Consider the following 19,199-nt stretch of genomic DNA (forward strand, 5'->3'; position numbering starts at 1 on the left):
GTGTCTGATTGGAGAGGCGATGGAGACGACAGTGAGCGTTGACTGACAGGAAGCAGAGGGACACTGCTGCCTATAGATAGACACTGACGGCAACTCCAGGGTAGCAGGGTAGCTCGCAGGACGCTGGACTGGGCCAGTAGTTTGCTGTTTTATTTTACTCACTTTACTAGAATGGTTGGTGCAGCACTGAGGACACCTAGTTACCTGGGACAGCTTCATCTGCATGTTGGCAAACACATGCAGGAATCCCACCACTGCATCCCACAGTCTGCTGTGGGCCAGACTCTGCTGGTTCCCAATACATGGGCCCTGGGAAGAGCAGATGGGGAGAGAGGAAGGTGGGAGGAGGGGGGAGAGGGAGGGAAGAAGAGAGGAAGGTGGGAGGAGGGGGGAGAGGGAGGGAAGAAGAGAGGAAGGGGAGAGAAAGGGGGAGGAGGAGGGAGAGAGGAATGTGGGAGAAAGGGGGATGAGGGAAAGAGGGAAGGAAGAAGACAAGAATCAAATACAAAAAGGACACAAAAATAGAGTGAATATTTATTAAGATCACACCAATAAAAAACATGTCAGTAAGTATCATAAAATAAAAAATATCCCGTTTGGGACGAAAGAGTGAATACAGGCTAAATGTAGAAACCCAATAAAAACACAAGGGAACAGGTCTTACCTGGATGTACTCAGTGAGTGAGTTGAAGATCTGCTTTGCGACAGCTAAGGCTTTGGAGAAGTTGACCTGCCCTGCCTCGTCGATAATGTCTTTCCCAGAATAATACCAGTAGAAGTCACTGATAGATTCCTACAGAGAAGGATTTTACTATGTCAGTGTGTTGATGAAAACATGTCACATTCTCCTTTTTAGTGAGTGGTAGTGTGTGTGTGTGTGTGTGTGTGTGTGTGTGTGTGTGTGTGTGTGTGTGTGTGTGTGTGTGTGTGTGTGTGTGTGTGTGTGTGTGTGTGTGGGTGTGTGTGTGTGTGTGTGTGTGTGTGAGGTGTGCGTGTGTGTGTGTGTGTGTGTGTGTGTGTGTGTGTGTGGTTTAGGGAGACAGAATAGCTGAATGTGTGTGAGTGTGTATCACCTGAAGGCGTAGCAGGTAGTCCACTGTGCTGATGATAATGTTGACTGTCAACGTGTTTCCTGTTTGTGTTCTCAGGAAGTTTTGGAAATCTGTGAAGAACAAATTTAGATTTTGGGATAATGTGGTTAATAGGATAATTGGGATCATGTGGAGTGTAGGAGCCTGGTTGTGAGCAACCTATCATGAGTTATGGTTAAGTTAGCTAACATGGAAATGGTACTTTCACCACCTAAACGAAAGAGCGATCAGATCATTTTGTGATTATTTTTTGGGGGGGACAACTGCTCCAAATTGATACCCCAAAAAAATATTCATATTTGTTTTAATAGCCATTTCTAAAAGTTCTCACCCCCGTTGTGCCCCTCACAGAGCAGTTGCAAAAACCGGAAGAGATCTTTGGTGAAGTCATCATTCGTCAGAACTTTGGAACCTTGGGAAGGGGATGGAAGTAGGTGAAGACTGCTCTCCAGAACAACAAGAAAAACAATGGCGGAATCCTACCTTGAGATCCGCCAGCAACTAGATTTTACATGATATAGGCGAAAGTCTGAGTTAGGCTCGTGGATGTCAAGTTAGGATCGGGCCCTTGCTCACTCGGCACCCATCACTCTTAGACAGGCAGGTGGCAAGCACAGATACAGAGTCTGTGTTGTTCACAAAAAAAACGTTTGGACACGTTTGGAAGTCCAGGGACTTTAGATAACAGCTGCATCCAAAGTGCTAATTTTTGAAAAATGCTCTGAAATTAATTACAATTGAAATGAATACGGTGAAACACCAGGACATTTCAGGAAGCTGGGGTTTAGCCAGATAACTTTCACATTTACCCTATAGTCTTAGAACAAGACAACACATGGTAGGGAATGTTTTTTCTTAAAGAATCAGAACAGAAAGGTGGAACACTAGAATTAGAATCAGCAAGCGATTCCATTCCATAGTACTTGACAAATGTGTGAAGAACTGAATTCCATTTCTGAAGCAGCTATATCATCCATGTGAAAGTTAAACATGAAACCAGCTTTGTGAAATAGGCCCCAAGTCCAAAGCACTTCAAAGCTTTGCTTCAGCTGTGGACAAGTCTATAAATCATAGGTTAAACCTTTGGAAAAATATTGATAAGACTTATAGGAGTATCATTAGTAGAATGTAGATTAGTGATGTAGAATAGCATAAAGAAAAATATAACAATTACCACTGTTAACAAGAGTTAACAAAGTACACCTGTAGTTTTATGTCTCCATTCAACACATGCACATGTATGAATGGACCTCCCTGCACACCAGAGCATTAGGTTAATGCTTCCTGGTCATGTAGGGGTCAAATGAGGCAGGGAGGTGAAGGTGAGAGAGGGACTACAATATGGTGACGGAATTCAAGATGTTAGCATGGCGGTTGGGAGCATCTGAATAGTCTATTTACCCCGCTCACTGTTGACTGCCATCGATGAGTTTTAATGAAGGAGAGGACAAAGCAGATGTAAGCAAGAGAAGACATTTTGAATTTCAAAAAGGAGAAGGAAAAGAACATGTAAAAACCTCATTATAGGTGAGGAGACAAGGGCACCCTGTTAAAAGGAAGGTTTTTAACCTCATTATAGGTGAGGAGACAAGGGCACCCTGTTAAAGGGAAGGTTTTTAACCTCATTATAGGTGAGGAGACAAGGGCACCCTGTTAAAGGGATGGTTTTTAACCTCATTATAGGTGAGGAGACAAGGGCACCCTGTTAAAGGGATGGTTTTTAACCTCATTATAGGTGAGGAGACAAGGGCACCCTGTTAAAAGGAAGGTTTTTAACCTCATTATAGGTGAGGAGACAAGGGCACCCTGTTAAAGGGATGGTTTTTAACCTCATTATAGGTGAGGAGACAAGGGCACCCTGTTAAAGGGATGGTTTTTAACCTCATTATAGGTGAGGAGACAAGGGCACCCTGTTAAAGGGATGGTTTTTAACCTCATTATAGGTGAGAAGACAAGGGCACCCTGTTAAAGGGATGGTTTTTAACCTCATTATAGGTGAGGAGACAAGGGCACCCTGTTAAAAGGAATGTTTTTAACCTCATTATAGGTGAGGAGACAAGGGCACCCTGTTAAAGGGATGATTTTTAACCTCATTATAGGTGAGGAGACAAGGGCACCCTGTTAAAGGGATGGTTTTTAACCTCATTATAGGTGAGGAGACAAGGGCACCCTGTTAAAAGGAATATTTTCAACCTCATTATAGGTGAGGAGACAAGGGCACCCTGTTAAAGGGATGGTTTTTAACCTCATTATAGGTGAGAAGACAAGGGCACCCTGTTAAAGGGATGGTTTTTAGCCTCATTATAGGTGAGGAGACAAGGGCACCCTGTTAAAAGGAAGGTTTTTAACCTCATTATAGGTGAGGAGACAAGGGCACCCTGTTAAAAGGAAGGTTTTTAACCTCATTATAGGTGAGAAGACAAGGGCACCCTGTTAAAAGGAAGGTTTTTAACCTCATTATAGGTGAGGAGACAAGGGCACCCTGTTAAAAGGATGGTTTTTAAGGTTTGCTGATAATTAGTGTGTGTGTACTTAGGTTAACGACAATAACATCCTATATACTATCAGAACTATACAAATGGAAAACTGAAGGATGTGTTAGGGGAAAGTGTGTTAGGAGAAAGTGAGCAGTGAGTGAAAGGTGTGTGTTGATTCCTAAAGTTCTAGATTCTCTGAGTCAAGACAACAGCTAAGATAGCAGACATCTCTTGGACCTGTTGCTGAGAAAAAACGAAATAAGCTGAAATCGAACACTGAAATCTTGGCACTACCTAGACTAGGCTTGGGGACAACTAAGGAAAGGAAAGGTTTGGAGTAAAGCTACTCCAAGTGTCAAACAGATAGTGAGACAGCTCACCTACTGCTGAAGGGGAAAAGGAAGCTATACTCAAATATTGAACTACTTATCCTGTCGCTAAACTTACTGGATCCTTCATCTGACACCATCCCCAGACCTTCCGCTTTGTTCTGTCTCTCAAAGGCATTCAAGTCCAGGACACTGTGGAGGGTACGGAGATAAGATACATTGTCAAAGAGAAACACATCAGAACAGGGATAATTAATAAGATTGACATAAACAGTGGCGATAGGACTTTGAAGGTCAACGTATAATGTCATTGGGTATAACCAACATGCTTATCCATAAGTTACAATACATTGATTTATCAGAAGTTGCTCAGAAGGCTATCATCATTCCCAGGCAGTTCTGAGACGAGGTCTGTACTCTGGGTTATTTGGGTGGCGTAGTCACGGTTACCTGCAGGACTGCATGAGGCCTGACAAACTCTTGAAAAAGCCTGCGTCTCTTTTCTCTTTCAGATAATCCAGCATTTTCTGCCAAAAACAATGGAACGTAAAACTCACGTTTTCATGCACAGAAAGTCTTGGCAAGACATGATGATGATGGAATAAATCTGTGGTAATTTTGTGTCAAACATACACAGTAATACACCTGTAATAATGTGATGTAGACTAACCTGTTGGACCAGCACGTTACCTCCGTTGAGGATGGAGATGCCCAGTTTGAGGGTGCAGGTCACCATAGGACCTAGTCGACCTGGGGACAGAGAGGAGAACAGAATTGTTAGTTTGAAGGCCATTTGGCTTCATCTATACTGCAGCTAAAGATGATGATCCTCACCTTTACTGGCGCTGATCATCTGTAGCACCATCTCAGCAGCCCCGCGGGCGTGGAGTCTGGCCTGCTGGTACAAGATCTTCTGCTTCTCCATTTCCTTCTCCTGTGAGCCCAAACACACACACATTGATTAAAAAAAACGACTAAACGTTCTTAAATCGATCTATCATCCTGAGGGGAGAAATACATAATCTGCAAAGGAGATGCCTGTGTGATGTAAAACACTTTACATCGTCAACAAATATAAAAAAATACATGTTTTGAGGATTTTTTTAATTTGAATTTTTATACATATCCGAAACATACAATATACTTGTAGTGAAGCCGCTCAACAACTACACCACACCAGTCATCCAACAGATTCCCATTCAGAGCGACACACAGAAGCATCCAGGGTCAATGCCCTGGTCAAGGGCACGTCGACAAATTTCTCACATGGTCAAAAATGGGGACCCGAACCCTCCAAGGTCCCCCCACAGTTCCTCAAGAGCTGTCACTCAACCATCCGAGACCCCTCCCACAGCCCCCCCCACCCCCACAAGAGAAATATATATAAATACTATTAATTCCATTCCCCACCCCCAAGAACCCCCCAATGCACCAACAACTAAGAAAATTAACTAAATAGAAAAAAGAAAAAGGAAAACAGAAAACAACAATGCAAAAAACAAAGGACATCAAGGACAACTAAAATCATAACAGCAAGGCCAACTGTATATGTTTGAGTGCATGTCTGACATTTACATGTGTATGTGTGTCCTTGTATGTGTGCATTTGAATGGGAGTGTGTGTATATGAATATGTACAAACACCTGCACGGCATCAGCCTCAGGCAAACCGGTATTAGCTGTGAAAACACTGCTCCTCAGTGTCATTCAAACATACTTTTTATTATGTTTTATTTTGACTTCATTTTTTTATACTTTTATCATCATTCTATCTCCCACACAGCACCTCCACTCCCACTTATCTCCAAGTCAGGGCAATTTTTTCCATAAATAGATAGGTATGTACCTCTCCATGATTGTCTATTTTTACAAGTTTTCTATTAAAATTCGTTGTGGAGAGCTCATATATATCTTTTGTGATATGAATACCAAGTATGTCTCCTTCACCATCAGCCCATTTCATAGGTAAACTGCAGGGCAATGTAAAAGTTGTATTTTTTTAAGAAACAATACATTATATTGTAGACTTTAAAAAAATATTGTACATCATAATTAGGCTTTAGACCAGATAGCCCAGAAAAGTTATCTAAATCTTCAATGAGACATTGCAGGGATCTAGCTTGCGGACTTAATATAAAACTTGAGTCATTGGCATACATGGACACCTTTTTTTTAAGCCTTGGATTTCTAATCCTCTAATGTTGTTATTGAATCTGATTTTAATAGCTAGCATTTCGATGGCCATAACGAATAGATATGGTGACAGCGGACACCCTTGTTTAACTACTGAGAAGTAGCCGCTAATTTACTATTTCACACCTAGAGTTGCTATACATTACTTTTACCCATTTTTTAAGAGAATCACAGAAATTCCCAAAATCCAGGCATTTATGAATAAAATCCAGTCTTAATTTATCAAAGGCCTTTTCAAAATCTGCTATAAATACCAGGCCTGGCTTCTTAGATGTTTCATGATGTTCTATTATTTCTAATAGTTGTTGTATATTATCGCCAATGTATCGTCCATGTAAAAAACCTGTCTGATCAGGATGGACAATACCTGGTAAAACCTTTTTAATTCTGAGCACTATGCATTTTGCTAGTATTTTTGCATCACAACATTGAAGTGTAAGGGGCCTCCAGTGTTTTAGATGGACTGGGTCTTTATATTTGCCATCTGGGTCTTGTTTTAATAATAGAGAAATCAGACCTTCCTACTGAGTACCTGACAGATTACCATTTCTATATGAGTAGTTAAAACAATCTAACAATGGAGCTTTTAGTATATCAAAAAAGGCTTGATATACCTCTACCGGTATGCCACCAAGCCCTGGGGTTTTTCCAGACTGAAAGGATTGAATAGCTTCAAAAAGTTCTTCCTATGTAATTTGGCATTCGCACTGATCTTTCTGGACATTGTTAATTTTTTGGTTTATTTTTTGGGGAAAGAATTCATTACTGTAATCTTCATTTAGTGGGAGAGGATGAGATGAAAAAGAGAACATGTGCTTAAAATATTTAGCTTCCTCTTTTAACATACTGTATAATTCGGAGAATCATAGATGACTCCGTCTTCAGTAACGAGTTTCTGCTAAATCTTTTTGCTAGCGTTCCCGTGTTGGAGATTCAGGAAGAATTTTGTGCATTTTTCTCTATATTCCATCCAGTTTGCTTTATTTTTGTAATAGATTACATTAGATCGTTCTTGAATAAGTCCCTCAAGTTCTTTTTGTTTTTCCTGTATCTCTGTAGTATCATTTTTATTGCTATCTACCTGTACTATTAGTTCATGGATTTCCCTTGTTAGTCTTGTCTCTTTAGCCAGAAGCTGCTTTTTTCCCCCATCTACTTTTTTACATCCACTTTCATATTCAAAATGATCCACCTTCCTTGCAAATCATTCCTGACTATTTGCACATTCAGATCAACATTTTTGTTCATTAATATCACACCTTTTAAGTTCCTTTGTCCATGACAGAAAATTATTTCACCACCACATTCCTTTTTCCATGCAACATCATCGAAGGATGTAGAGTGAGTTTCCTGTAAACAGTATATGTTATATTCCTTTTCTTTTAGCCACATAAAGACTGATCTTTTTTTAAATAATCTGCTAAACCGTTACAATTTTAACTGGCTATAATTATTTCACCCCTTATCATAACTAGATACTATTCTCAGTCTAAATTGACCACAATTAGTGCTTGTAAAGTTACTGCCATCAGCGGTATTATGGCGGTCAAAATTAGAGCTTTCAAATGTCTGCTATTTTGAATTCAAGCAATATTTGTTTCATTCCCTTGCCTGTGAGCCAATGCCACAGATGTTAGAAAATTGAGACAAGATATTATGTGTGTAGTAAATCTGAGTAGGTTGATGTGTATGACATTGGATGTGATTTAGTGAGAGTGTGTACGATGTCTGTATAAGAGTAAGACTATAATTTGTGATGTCCAAACAAATAATAACCACAATGTGCATGATTGAGTGTCTATGTGTGTAACATGTAGTGCGTATATCCTTAATATTCATGATGATAATTGTAATCCATATCGTATCACCATCATAGTGGCATCATATTTACCTTTAGCATCATTGAAAAAACACATCCCAGCATTTCCATAGCAATTGACGTTTGACATGATTATGAAAGAGACCTTGCAATACTATAGAGACGCCTTCACTACAGTACAAATGTATCCCGTACAATATGTTATTATTCCCCAATGTTCCTATTCTGATATCTTCCCCTTGCTTGTTGTAAACGTATATAAACATGTAGACAAAGACATAGAAAATATAGACAAACAAGAAACATATTCAATTATAGAACAGTTGTCGACAATAGAGAGAGGAGAGAGGTAGAGAAGAGAAAAGAGAAAACGAGAGCGAGATCAAGTGTATATGTATAAGTCTGTATGTGTAAGCGAGCATGTCATTGAGTATGTGTGTGTTCATATCCACTTCATAGTGTTCAGATATTTTTACAGTTCCAATACTTTCTTTTTTTCGTAACCTGACGTCCCAGTTGAATTTAGTACAGTCACAGTGTTATGGAGCTGTCTCGGAATAGCTGTCCATCTATAAAGAGTTTGTCCACAATGAGAAAGGCACGCTTACCCTTCTCTCTTTGTTGCCTCTGTACAGGATACAGCCTCTTGAGACGTTCGTTTATCTCCCGTGGAAATTTGTCATTGAGACCGAATTTGGTCCCTTTAAGCTCCCTTCCCCTGCTTCTGATCAGCTCCTTTTGTTGGTAGTGCTGATTGGTCGGGGACCCTTGGTCTTGTCGCTCCGAGCTCCAAGTCTGTGTATTTGGTGGAAAGCCACCTTGTTTACAGTCTAGTGGAAGTTTCAAGACGGATTGCTTGACTTCTCTGATCGCGCCCTCTGGATTGTTGGATGCGTCCGCAGAAATCCCAGAAAATATTAGATTTTCACGCAACGGCTTTGTATGTCTAGTGATGTCCCTCATCACCCTGTTTTCCCTGAGTAGACAATCCATGTTGAAATCGTGGATTTTTACCTTGGCTGTGAGTGCCTTGTTTTCTCTTTGGAGCGAACAAATTTTACTCCAAACTTCCCCTCAGCCCTGCTACCTCCTCACACAACATTTTCAGTGTTACATGGATTCCAGCCAGAGCACTAGCCTCTACTTCAACGGTAAGTAAATCGTCCGTGTCTGTAGATTAATCTGTCTTTCTTTTTTTGTCGGGTTAGAGTTATTTTATGAGGTAGCTGGATCTTTCCATGATGGAGTATGTTGTTCCTCCATTGCATAAAGCTGTTGTTACTCGTCGACTTCCCTCAGGATCTCCTTAGTATCCAGGTTGGCTCTTTACTGTTAGTTGTTTACAAACGTTTTTAACAATGCGTCTTTCCCACGACGGCGACCGGTGTTTCTGTAGTACAGCCACCTAGCACTGTTGATGTTACCAGCCAAACTAAAAAGTTAGCTAGCTACTAAGAAACTTTCCAATGTACTTTTAAAACAACAAACTTTCCAAAACAACAAACTGTGCTCTCCTTCGTTCCGCGTTCAACGGGAAGTGACCTGTAAGGTAGGCTAGGCCTAGTCCAAGATGTACTGTTATGGAGTGTAGGCGCGCCTCTGGTTTGAGGATTTTTACATGGCTGAAGTTTCAGTGAGCATGTCTACAGTGACAACGCTTGTCTTTGTTAGGTGACATAGTAAACATGGCAAGTTATCAGTTGTATCCAGGAGTCAGAAATCTATCCAGCCTATAGCCACAGGCTATTAAAGGTATCTACGGCTTTAATCCTGGTGGTCAGTGAGGCGGAAAAAAGGCAGATTCAAACCTCAAATGTCTTCTCTTTCCCCTCTTCCTCCTCTTCCTCCTCTTCATCCTCTGCACAACTCTGAGGAGATAGAGGAGGACATGTTAGAGTTATGACAACGGTGTATTAACTGTATATAAACCCAGTCTGATTATGAAAGTACGTGTTTACACAGGCAGCCCAATTCTGAGATTTTGCCACTAATTGGCCTTTTGACCAATCAGATCAGATCTTTTGCCTCTAATTGGGCAAAAGATCAGAATTGGGCTGCCTATGTAAACGCAGCCAAAGTGTGCTCAAATTCTCAGTTGCGTACCTTTGCCATCATGTCTGCATACGCAATATACAGCGGATCTTCTTCCAAGAAACTGTTGAGAATAACATATTATCCAATCATTATCATGTCTTGTATCAAGTCAGTAGAGATAAATAACACAAATAAGTTAAGATCACACAATTATTATCTATTTAAGTAAGATTGGTTGGATAAAACACTAATTTATCTCTCCTACCTTCTCTCTGTGAGGGCGTTGTGGCTGAAGTGAAGGATAAGCTGATGAAGAGGGTCTGGCTTAATCTCAACCTCCTCCTCTTCTTCCTCCTCCACGATCTTCATCGGAGTTTTCTACACAGACGACCCACAAGAGACAGAGGTTATCTCTGTTCTTCACCTGGCCTTTCCACTAGAGACTACACCCTGCTGGCTAAAGACAGAGGTTATCTCTGTTCTTCACCTGGCCTTTCCACTAGAGACTACACCCTGCTGGCTAAAGACAGAGGTTATCTCTGTTCTTCACCTGGCCTTTCCACTAGAGACTACACCCTGCTGGCTAAAGACAGAGGTTATCTCTGTTCTTCACCTGGCCTTTCCACTAGAGACTACACCCTGCTGGCTAAAGACGGGTTATCTCTGTTCTTCACCTGGCCTTTCCACTAGAGACTACACCCTGCTGGCTAAAGACAGAGGTTATCTCTGTTCTTCACCTGGCCTTTCCACTAGAGACTACACCCTGCTGGCTAAAGACAGAGGTTATCTCTGTTCTTCACCTGGCCTTTCCACTAGAGACTACACCCTGCTGGCTAAAGACAGAGGTTATCTCTGTTCTTCACCTGGCCTTTCCACTAGAGACTACACCCTGCTGGCTAAAGACAGAGGTTATCTCTGTTCTTCACCTGGCCTTTCCACTAGAGACTACACCCTGCTGGCTAAAGACAGAGGTTATCTCTGTTCTTAACCTGGCCTTTCCACTAGAGACTACACCCTGCTGGCTAAAGACGAGTTATCTCTGTTCTTAACCTGGCCTTTCCACTAGAGACTACACCCTGCTGGCTAAAGACAGAAGTTATCTCTGTTCTTAACCTGGCCTTTCCACTAGAGACTACACCCTGCTGGCTAAAGACAGAGGTTATCTCTGTTCTTCACCTGGCCTTTCCACTAGAGACTACACCCTGCTGGCTAATCTCGCCCACCAGCCGGCTCTCTCTGTGAGTCGAACCTTCTGGTTTCACAGCACCTCAGAACGGGACTTGACTGGAAGTCTATGGCAGGAGAGGACGAAACAACCGCTGGTTTTAATTGGCTGATCTCTCAGTCCGTCCCCTCGCCTCTCCATTGTGGACTTCAAAATGCGTGAGCAGCGCAAGGGATTTAAACAAGCAAGTGAGTTCGTAAAATCTGAAAGTACGCACCTTAGAAATTGTTTTCATATATAAACAGTATAAGCCCGAACTCAGAATCAATTGTGCTGCCCAATGGTGATAGAAGATTTATTTTAATTGTGGGATTATTATTAATTATTATTCTAATACAGCTGTAGCAGGCTTGCTCCCTCTCCCGCCTCCATTTTAACCACACCCCTTTCAAGTCCCACTTTGTTGCACAGTGTTACCAGGGTGGGGGGTTGCATTGTCAGGGGAATTGACCAGGGTATTGTTTAGTAGGGCACACCGTAGCAAAACATTTACGACAGAAAACAAAAAGCTGCGTTATTATTGGTTCAGGTAGTTGCTCCCTGTTTCAAAACGTTGTTTCCCTACTGAACAGGACCCAGTAGTGAAACGCATGCAGGCTACTATGGTCCAACAGATGCAGCACTACTAAATACAGTGTGTGGACGACGATGACGATGATGATGATGATGATGAATGTGTTACGTCGTCGTCTACTCTTGTACATTCTTCCTCTGACATGTTTTATGACATGTTGCAGTTACTGTGTAAATATGGTTACTTCCTTACAAGTGTATATTCTGATTTGTTCAGTGAGATCAATGAATTTTAACACGCGTCACAATACTGTATGAATCGGGACGGAGATGTGGGCGAGCATGCTACCGAAGACGTCACTTCACACTCCACTTGACCACGTCACTACAGACTTACAGTTACAGCAGAGACCATACTGTACAACATCTAGTTGGTGGGGTCGACGTCGGACATCAAACAGCTAACACCTATTGAGGGCTTTAGCCGCGCCTCTCTTACCACAGTAGTAGTAGTAGTGGTGACATAGCCCATGCCATAGCCTGTTTTTCTAGCCACGTGCTTTGCTGCGGAGACGGAGACATTGCTGCCACTGAGTCTCCTGAGGTTGAGCCTGTCATGCCTGTCAAGGCTCTGCCGGTAGCGAGCCACAAAGCTAGAGAGAGCGCGGGGCCCTCGGGAACGTCTGGGGGCCCAAGGCGAGGTCCCCAGACCCAGGCGGACCGGGAAGCGATCCCGATCCCGAAGCTCGACGGCGGGCATCGTGCTCAAGAGGCAGTCGGCGGAGAGGGCTGGTGGGGGTGCGGTGCCAACACAGGGCACAGGGGGCAAGGCTGAGGCTAGGGCTGAGGTGGTGGCAGACACCACCGCAACATGCCCAGTACTTACTGCCAGGTCCTGCACTAGCTTCTCCTCAAAGGAGTACTCCTCTGTCTCTATCCATAGTCTCACATAGCCCAACACGAAGAGGTTAATAGAACGATGCCTGGGGAAGGAGGGATGAGAGGAGGAGAAGGAGAGGAAAATGAGGTTAAGGTGTGTCCAAGTAAGTTTAGGAAAGGGGGAGGCGGAAGGAGGGAGAGATGTGAGGGTGAAACAGGAAGGAAGAGCATTCCAGGGTGGTGATTGGTCGATGTGGTAGCCACTGGCCCTTCTGACTGGTCAACCTTGATGGCTTGATTAGCATACAGAAACTGTCTGAGGATGTGGTTAAAATTATATCTAAAAACACTGAACACTGTATTCAAATATTATTTCAGTTAATAAATGATACCTAAAGCTCCAAAAATACAGTCATTATGTTACTTAAATCACATGAGAAAAAAACATTCCATGATTCTAAGACAAAATGAGAATGATGATCTTTATGTAAACAAGCAAAATGCTTCCTGGATTGCTCATTGATTGACCACTGATTGGCTGTAAGTTGAGGCTGACCAATCAGAATCAACAGTGCAGTAAACTGGAGGTAGGTTGTGGTAGGTGCAGTAGGTAGGTGGTGTTGACTGTTGGCTCAGTCCATAGCCTGGAGAAGATGGAGGAGGGGAGAGAGGTGAAGCATTCGACCTAGCCTGGGTGCCAGTCTGTTTGGCATGACAATTCCACGAGGAGTTGGCAAGAGAGCAGAAACAGACTGACACTCAGGCTAGCGTTCAGCCAGGAGTCTCACATTACCGTTAGCATGGAGAACAGGTGGTCAAAATTAGAGTCAGCGAACGCCTTTTCCAGCCAAACGTACCGATAGCCGTTCAGGAAGTAATTGTTATTTTTGTATCTGAGGGAAAGGTATTGTAGGTGGTATAACAGAGAGAAATAACAGAAAGGAAGAACAAGGTTAGGGAGGTAGAGAGAGAGAGAGAGCGAGAGAGAGAGAGCGAAGGAGAGAGAGCGAAGGAGAGCGAGCGAGAGAGAGCGAGTGAGAGCAAGAGAGTGTGGATACACTAGTAATAGCATGTCACCAACTTCACTGAGAGATAACAGAGATACAGGACTGGAACATCACATTTGATGGAGACAATAGCACCATGAAGGACGACTGAGGACTTTTTTCTGGGTTAGTTGTTGACACAGTTACAAAGTTGGGCTGTATAAAAGCTTGGATTTAAAAACACCTCAAACTCACATTCATCTACGTATCTTCAAATCAAATCGTATTGATCACATACACATATTTAGCAGATATTATTGAGGGTCTAGCAAAATGCTTGTGTTCCTAGCTCCAACAGTGCAGTAGTATCTAACAATTCATAACAATACACACAAATTTAAAAGTAAAAGAATGGAATAAAGAAATATATAAATATTAGATTGAGCAACGTCGGAGTGACATTGACTAAAATACAGTAGAATAGAATACAATATATACACTTATGAGATGAGTAAAGCAGTATGTAAACATTATTAAAGTGACTAGTGTTCCATTATTAAAGTGACCAGTGATTCCATGTCTATGTATATAGGGCAGCAGCCTCTAAGGTGCAGGGTTGAGTAACCGGGTGGTAGCCGGCTAGTGATCTTATTTAGTTGACAGAGACAACATAGGCCTACATTAGTCAAAACTCCCGTTTTTTCCCCCACCATCAGTGTACCTCTAATGGTCATGAGTAGTATGTAAGTGTGATTGAAGCCGGTCTTACCTGGGGAGGTTGTAGAGCGGTGCCATACGGAAGCAGGCCACCACGGCGCGTTTACGCTGTTTGGACAGCAGCTTCTGGAACACACACTTCTTCAACCTCAGAGGCTGCTCCACCTAGTGGGCAAAACATTACGTCTCAGAGGCTGCTCCACCTAGAGGCAAAACATTACGTCTTACGAGGGAAAAACATTATACATTTGCTTCTGTGGATGGATATTCCTCGTGACAAATCTTAGGTACGTCCCTCAAGGCTTACAGTAGTTCTCATTCTGTACGGTGATGTTGCTCAGAAACAGCTGTACATTTAATTGAAACATGGTGAAACTTCACAATCTATCTGCAATGCGCACTTTGATTGTTATAATTACTAAATCAATATTATGTACTTTATGCATTTGTAAAATAGGGCAACCTTGTAAAAGAGACATTCATCTCAATGGGACACCGAATAAATAAAGGTTCATAAGGACTTTATAGAGTGGAAACCTGGCTGTTGACTGTAGTGTACCTGGCTGTTGACTGTAGTGTACCTGGCTGTTGACTGTAGTGTACCTGGCTGTTGACTGTAGTGTACCTGGCTGTTGACTATACTGTACCTGGCTGTTGACTATACTGTACCTGGCTGTTGACTATACTGTACCTGGCTGTTGACTATACTGTACCTGGCTGTTGACTATACTGTACCTGGCTGTTGATTATAGTGTACCTGGCTGTTGACTATAGTGTACCTGGCTGTTGACTATACTGTACCTGGCTGTTGACTATACTGTACCTGGCTGTTGACTATACTGTACCTGGCTGTTGACTATAGTGTACCTGGCTGTTGACTATACTGTACCTGGCTGTTGACAATAGTGTACCTGGCTGTTAACTATACTGTACCTGGCTGTTGACTATACTGTACCTGGCTGTTGACTATACTGTACCTGGCTGTTGACTATACTGTACCTGGCTGTTGATTATAGTGTACCTGGCTGTTGACTATAGTGTACCTGGCTGTTGACTATACTGTACCTGGCTGTTGACTATACTGTACCTGGCTGTTGACTATACTGTACCTGGCTGTTGACTATAGTGTACCTGGCTGTTGACTATACTGTACCTGGCTGTTGACTATACTGTACCTGGCTGTTGACTATAGTGTACCTGGCTGTTGACTATACTGTACCTGGCTGTTGACTATACTGTACCTGGCTGTTGACTATAGTGTACCTGGCTGTTGACTATACTGTACCTGGCTGTTGACTATACTGTACCTGGCTGTTGACTATACTGTACCTGGCTGTTGACTATAGTGTACCTGGCTGTTGACTATAGTGTACCTGGCTGTTGACAATACTGTACCTGGCTGTTGACTATAGTGTACCTGGCTGTTGACTATACTGTACCTGGCTGTTGACTATACTGTACCTGGCTGTTGACTATAGTGTACCTGGCTGTTGACTATAGTGTACCTGGCTGTTGACTATACTGTACCTGGCTGTTGACTAGATGGTACCTGGCTGTTGACTATACTGTACCTGGCTGTTGACTATACTGTACCTGGCTGTTGACTATAGTGTACCTGGCTGTTGACTATACTGTACCTGGCTGTTGACTATACTGTACCTGGCTGTTGACTATAGTGTACCTGGCTGTTGACTATACTGTACCTGGCTGTTGACTATACTGTACCTGGCTGTTGACTATACTGTACCTGGCTGTTGACTATAGTGTACCTGGCTGTTGACTATACTGTACCTGGCTGTTGACTAGAGGGAACCTGGCTGTTGACTATACTGTACCTGGCTGTTGACTATACTGTACCTGGCTGTTGACTATACTGTACCTGGCTGTTGACTATACTGTACCTGGCTGTTGACTATAGTGTACCTGGCTGTTGACTATACTGTACCTGGCTGTTGACTATACTGTACCTGGCTGTTGACTATACTGTACCTGGCTGTTGACTATAGTGTACCTGGCTGTTGACTATACTGTACCTGGCTGTTGACTAGAGGGAACCTGGCTGTTGACTATACTGTACCTGGCTGTTGACTATACTGTACCTGGCTGTTGACTATACTGTACCTGGCTGTTGACTAGAGGGTACCTGGCTGTTGACTGTAGGGAACCTGGCTGTTGACTATAGTGTACCTGGCTGTTGACTATAGCGTACCTGGCTGTTGACTATAGCGTACCTGGCTGTTGACTATAGGTAACCTGGCTGTTGATTATAGGGAACCTGGCTGTTGACTATACTGTACCTGGCTGTTGACTGTATGGAACCTGGCTGTTGACTGTATGGAACCTGGCTGTTGACTGTAGGGAACCTGGCTGTTGACTATAGTGTACCTGGCTGTTGACTGTATGGAACCTGGCTGTTGACTGTAGGGAACCTGGCTGTTGACTACAGGGAACCTGGCTGTTGACTGTAGGGAACCTTGCTGTTGACTACAGGGAACCTGGCTGTTGACTACAGGGAACCTGGCTGTTGACTACAGGGTACCTGGCTGTTGACTGTAGGGAACCTGGCTGTTGACTGTAGGGAACCTGGCTGTTGACTATAGTTTACCTGGCTGTTGACTATAGTGTACCTGGCTGTTGACTATAGTGTACCTGGCTGTTGACTATACTGTACCTGGCTGTTGACTAGAGGGAACCTGGCTGTTGACTATACTGTACCTGGCTGTTGACTATACTGTACCTGGCTGTTGACTATAGTGTACCTGGCTGTTGACTATACTGTACCTGGCTGTTGACTATAGTGTACCTGGCTGTTGACTATAGTGTACCTGGCTATTGACTATACTGTACCTGGCTGTTGACTATACTGTACCTGGCTGTTGACTATACTGTACCTGGCTGTTGACTAGAGGGAACCTGGCTGTTGACTATACTGTACCTGGCTGTTGACTATACTGTACCTGGCTGTTGACTATACTGTACCTGGCTGTTGACTATACTGTACCTGGCTGTTGACTATACTGTACCTGGCTGTTGACTAGAGGGAACCTGGCTGTTGACTAGAGGGTACCTGGCTGTTGACTATACTGTACCTGGCTGTTGACTATACTGTACCTGGCTGTTGACTATAGTGTACCTGGCTGTTGACTATAGTGTACCTGGCTGTTGACTATACTGTACCTGGCTGTTGACTAGAGGGTACCTGGCTGTTGACTATACTGTACCTGGCTGTTGACTATAGTGTACCTGGCTGTTGACTATAGTGTACCTGGCTGTTGACTAGAGGGTACCTGGCTGTTGACTGTAGGGAACCTGGCTGTTGACTATACTGTACCTGGCTGTTAACTATAGTGTACCTGGCTGTTGACTATACTGTACCTGGCTGTTGACTATACTGTACCTGGCTGTTGACTATACTGTACCTGGCTGTTGACTGTAGGGAACCTGGCTGTTGACTGTAGGGAACCTGGCTGTTGACTATAGTGTACCTGGCTGTTGACTATACTGTACCTGGCTGTTGACTATACTGTACCTGGCTGTTGACTATACTGTACCTGGCTGTTGACTATACTGTACCTGGCTGTTGACTAGAGGGTACCTGGCTGTTGACTGTAGGGAACCTGGCTGTTGACTATAGTGTACCTGGCTGTTGACTATAGCGTACCTGGCTGTTGACTATAGCGTACCTGGCTGTTGACTATAGGTAACCTGGCTGTTGATTGTAGGGAACCTGGCTGTTGACTATACTGTACCTGGCTGTTGACTGTATGGAACCTGGCTGTTGACTGTATGGAACCTGGCTGTTGACTGTAGGGAACCTGGCTGTTGACTATAGTGTACCTGGCTGTTGACTGTATGGAACCTGGCTGTTGACTGTAGGGAACCTGGCTGTTGACTACAGGGAACCTGGCTGTTGACTGTAGGGAACCTTGCTGTTGACTACAGGGAACCTGGCTGTTGACTACAGGGAACCTGGCTGTTGACTATAGTGTACCTGGCTGTTGACTGTAGGGAACCTGGCTGTTGACTGTAGGGAACCTGGCTGTTGACTATAGTTTACCTGGCTGTTGACTATAGTGTACCTGGCTGTTGACTATAGTGTACCTGGCTGTTGACTGTATGGAACCTGGCTGTTGACTATACTGTACCTGGCTGTTGACTGTAGTGTACCTGGCTGTTGACTATAGTGTACCTGGCTGTTGACTATACTGTACCTGGCTGTTGACTATAGGGAACCTGGCTGTTGACTATACTGTACCTGGCTGTTGACTATACTGTACCTGGCTGTTGACTATAGTGTACCTGGCTGTTGACTATACTGTACCTGGCTGTTGACTATAGTGTACCTGGCTGTTGACTATAGTGTACCTGGCTGTTGACTATACTGTACCTGGCTATTGACTATACTGTACCTGGCTGTTGACTATACTGTACCTGGCTGTTGACTATACTGTACCTGGCTGTTGACTAGAGGGAACCTGGCTGTTGACTATACTGTACCTGGCTGTTGACTATACTGTACCTGGCTGTTGACTATACTGTACCTGGCTGTTGACTATACTGTACCTGGCTGTTGACTATACTGTACCTGGCTGTTGACTAGAGGGAACCTGGCTGTTGACTAGAGGGTACCTGGCTGTTGACTATACTGTACCTGGCTGTTGACTATACTGTACCTGGCTGTTGACTATAGTGTACCTGGCTGTTGACTATAGTGTACCTGGCTGTTGACTATACTGTACCTGGCTGTTGACTAGAGGGTACCTGGCTGTTGACTATACTGTACCTGGCTGTTGACTATAGTGTACCTGGCTGTTGACTATAGTGTACCTGGCTGTTGACTAGAGGGTACCTGGCTGTTGACTGTAGGGAACCTGGCTGTTGACTATACTGTACCTGGCTGTTAACTATAGTGTACCTGGCTGTTGACTATACTGTAC

The 19,199-nt window shown here is 43.4% G+C and overlaps 1 protein-coding gene across 7 annotated transcripts in view; it reads right to left on the reverse strand.

Annotated features, from left to right (window-relative positions):
• LOC139555982 (ryanodine receptor 3-like) overlaps positions 1–19,199 on the reverse strand; it is a 218,236-nt gene that overhangs the window by 15,208 nt on the left and 183,829 nt on the right. For 5 of the 7 annotated variants that reach the window (XR_011671046.1, XM_071369419.1, XM_071369416.1 and 2 more), the window contains 14 exons: positions 14,315–14,427; positions 12,567–12,663; positions 10,208–10,320; positions 10,012–10,063; positions 9,717–9,776; positions 4,732–4,831; positions 4,568–4,647; positions 4,348–4,424; positions 4,016–4,089; positions 2,493–2,507; positions 1,423–1,503; positions 1,074–1,162; positions 665–793; positions 205–309 (listed from right to left, as the gene is read on the reverse strand). Coding sequence is in view for 6 of the 7 variants with exons in the window: in XM_071369419.1 (XP_071225520.1) it covers positions 205–309; positions 665–793; positions 1,074–1,162; positions 1,423–1,503; positions 2,493–2,507; positions 4,016–4,089; positions 4,348–4,424; positions 4,568–4,647; positions 4,732–4,831; positions 9,717–9,776; positions 10,012–10,063; positions 10,208–10,320; positions 12,567–12,663; positions 14,315–14,427 (1,185 nt within the window). In the remaining variant the exon portion in view is untranslated. The remainder of the gene's footprint in view (positions 1–204; positions 310–664; positions 794–1,073; positions 1,163–1,422; positions 1,504–2,492; positions 2,508–4,015; positions 4,090–4,347; positions 4,425–4,567; positions 4,648–4,731; positions 4,832–9,716; positions 9,777–10,011; positions 10,064–10,207; positions 10,321–12,566; positions 12,664–14,314; positions 14,428–19,199) is intronic. The other 2 variants (XM_071369421.1, XM_071369417.1) reach the window with 1 other exon arrangement.

Source organism: Salvelinus alpinus, chromosome 27, assembly GCF_045679555.1.
Source record: "Salvelinus alpinus chromosome 27, SLU_Salpinus.1, whole genome shotgun sequence".
NCBI classification, from domain to species: domain Eukaryota; kingdom Metazoa; phylum Chordata; class Actinopteri; order Salmoniformes; family Salmonidae; genus Salvelinus; species Salvelinus alpinus.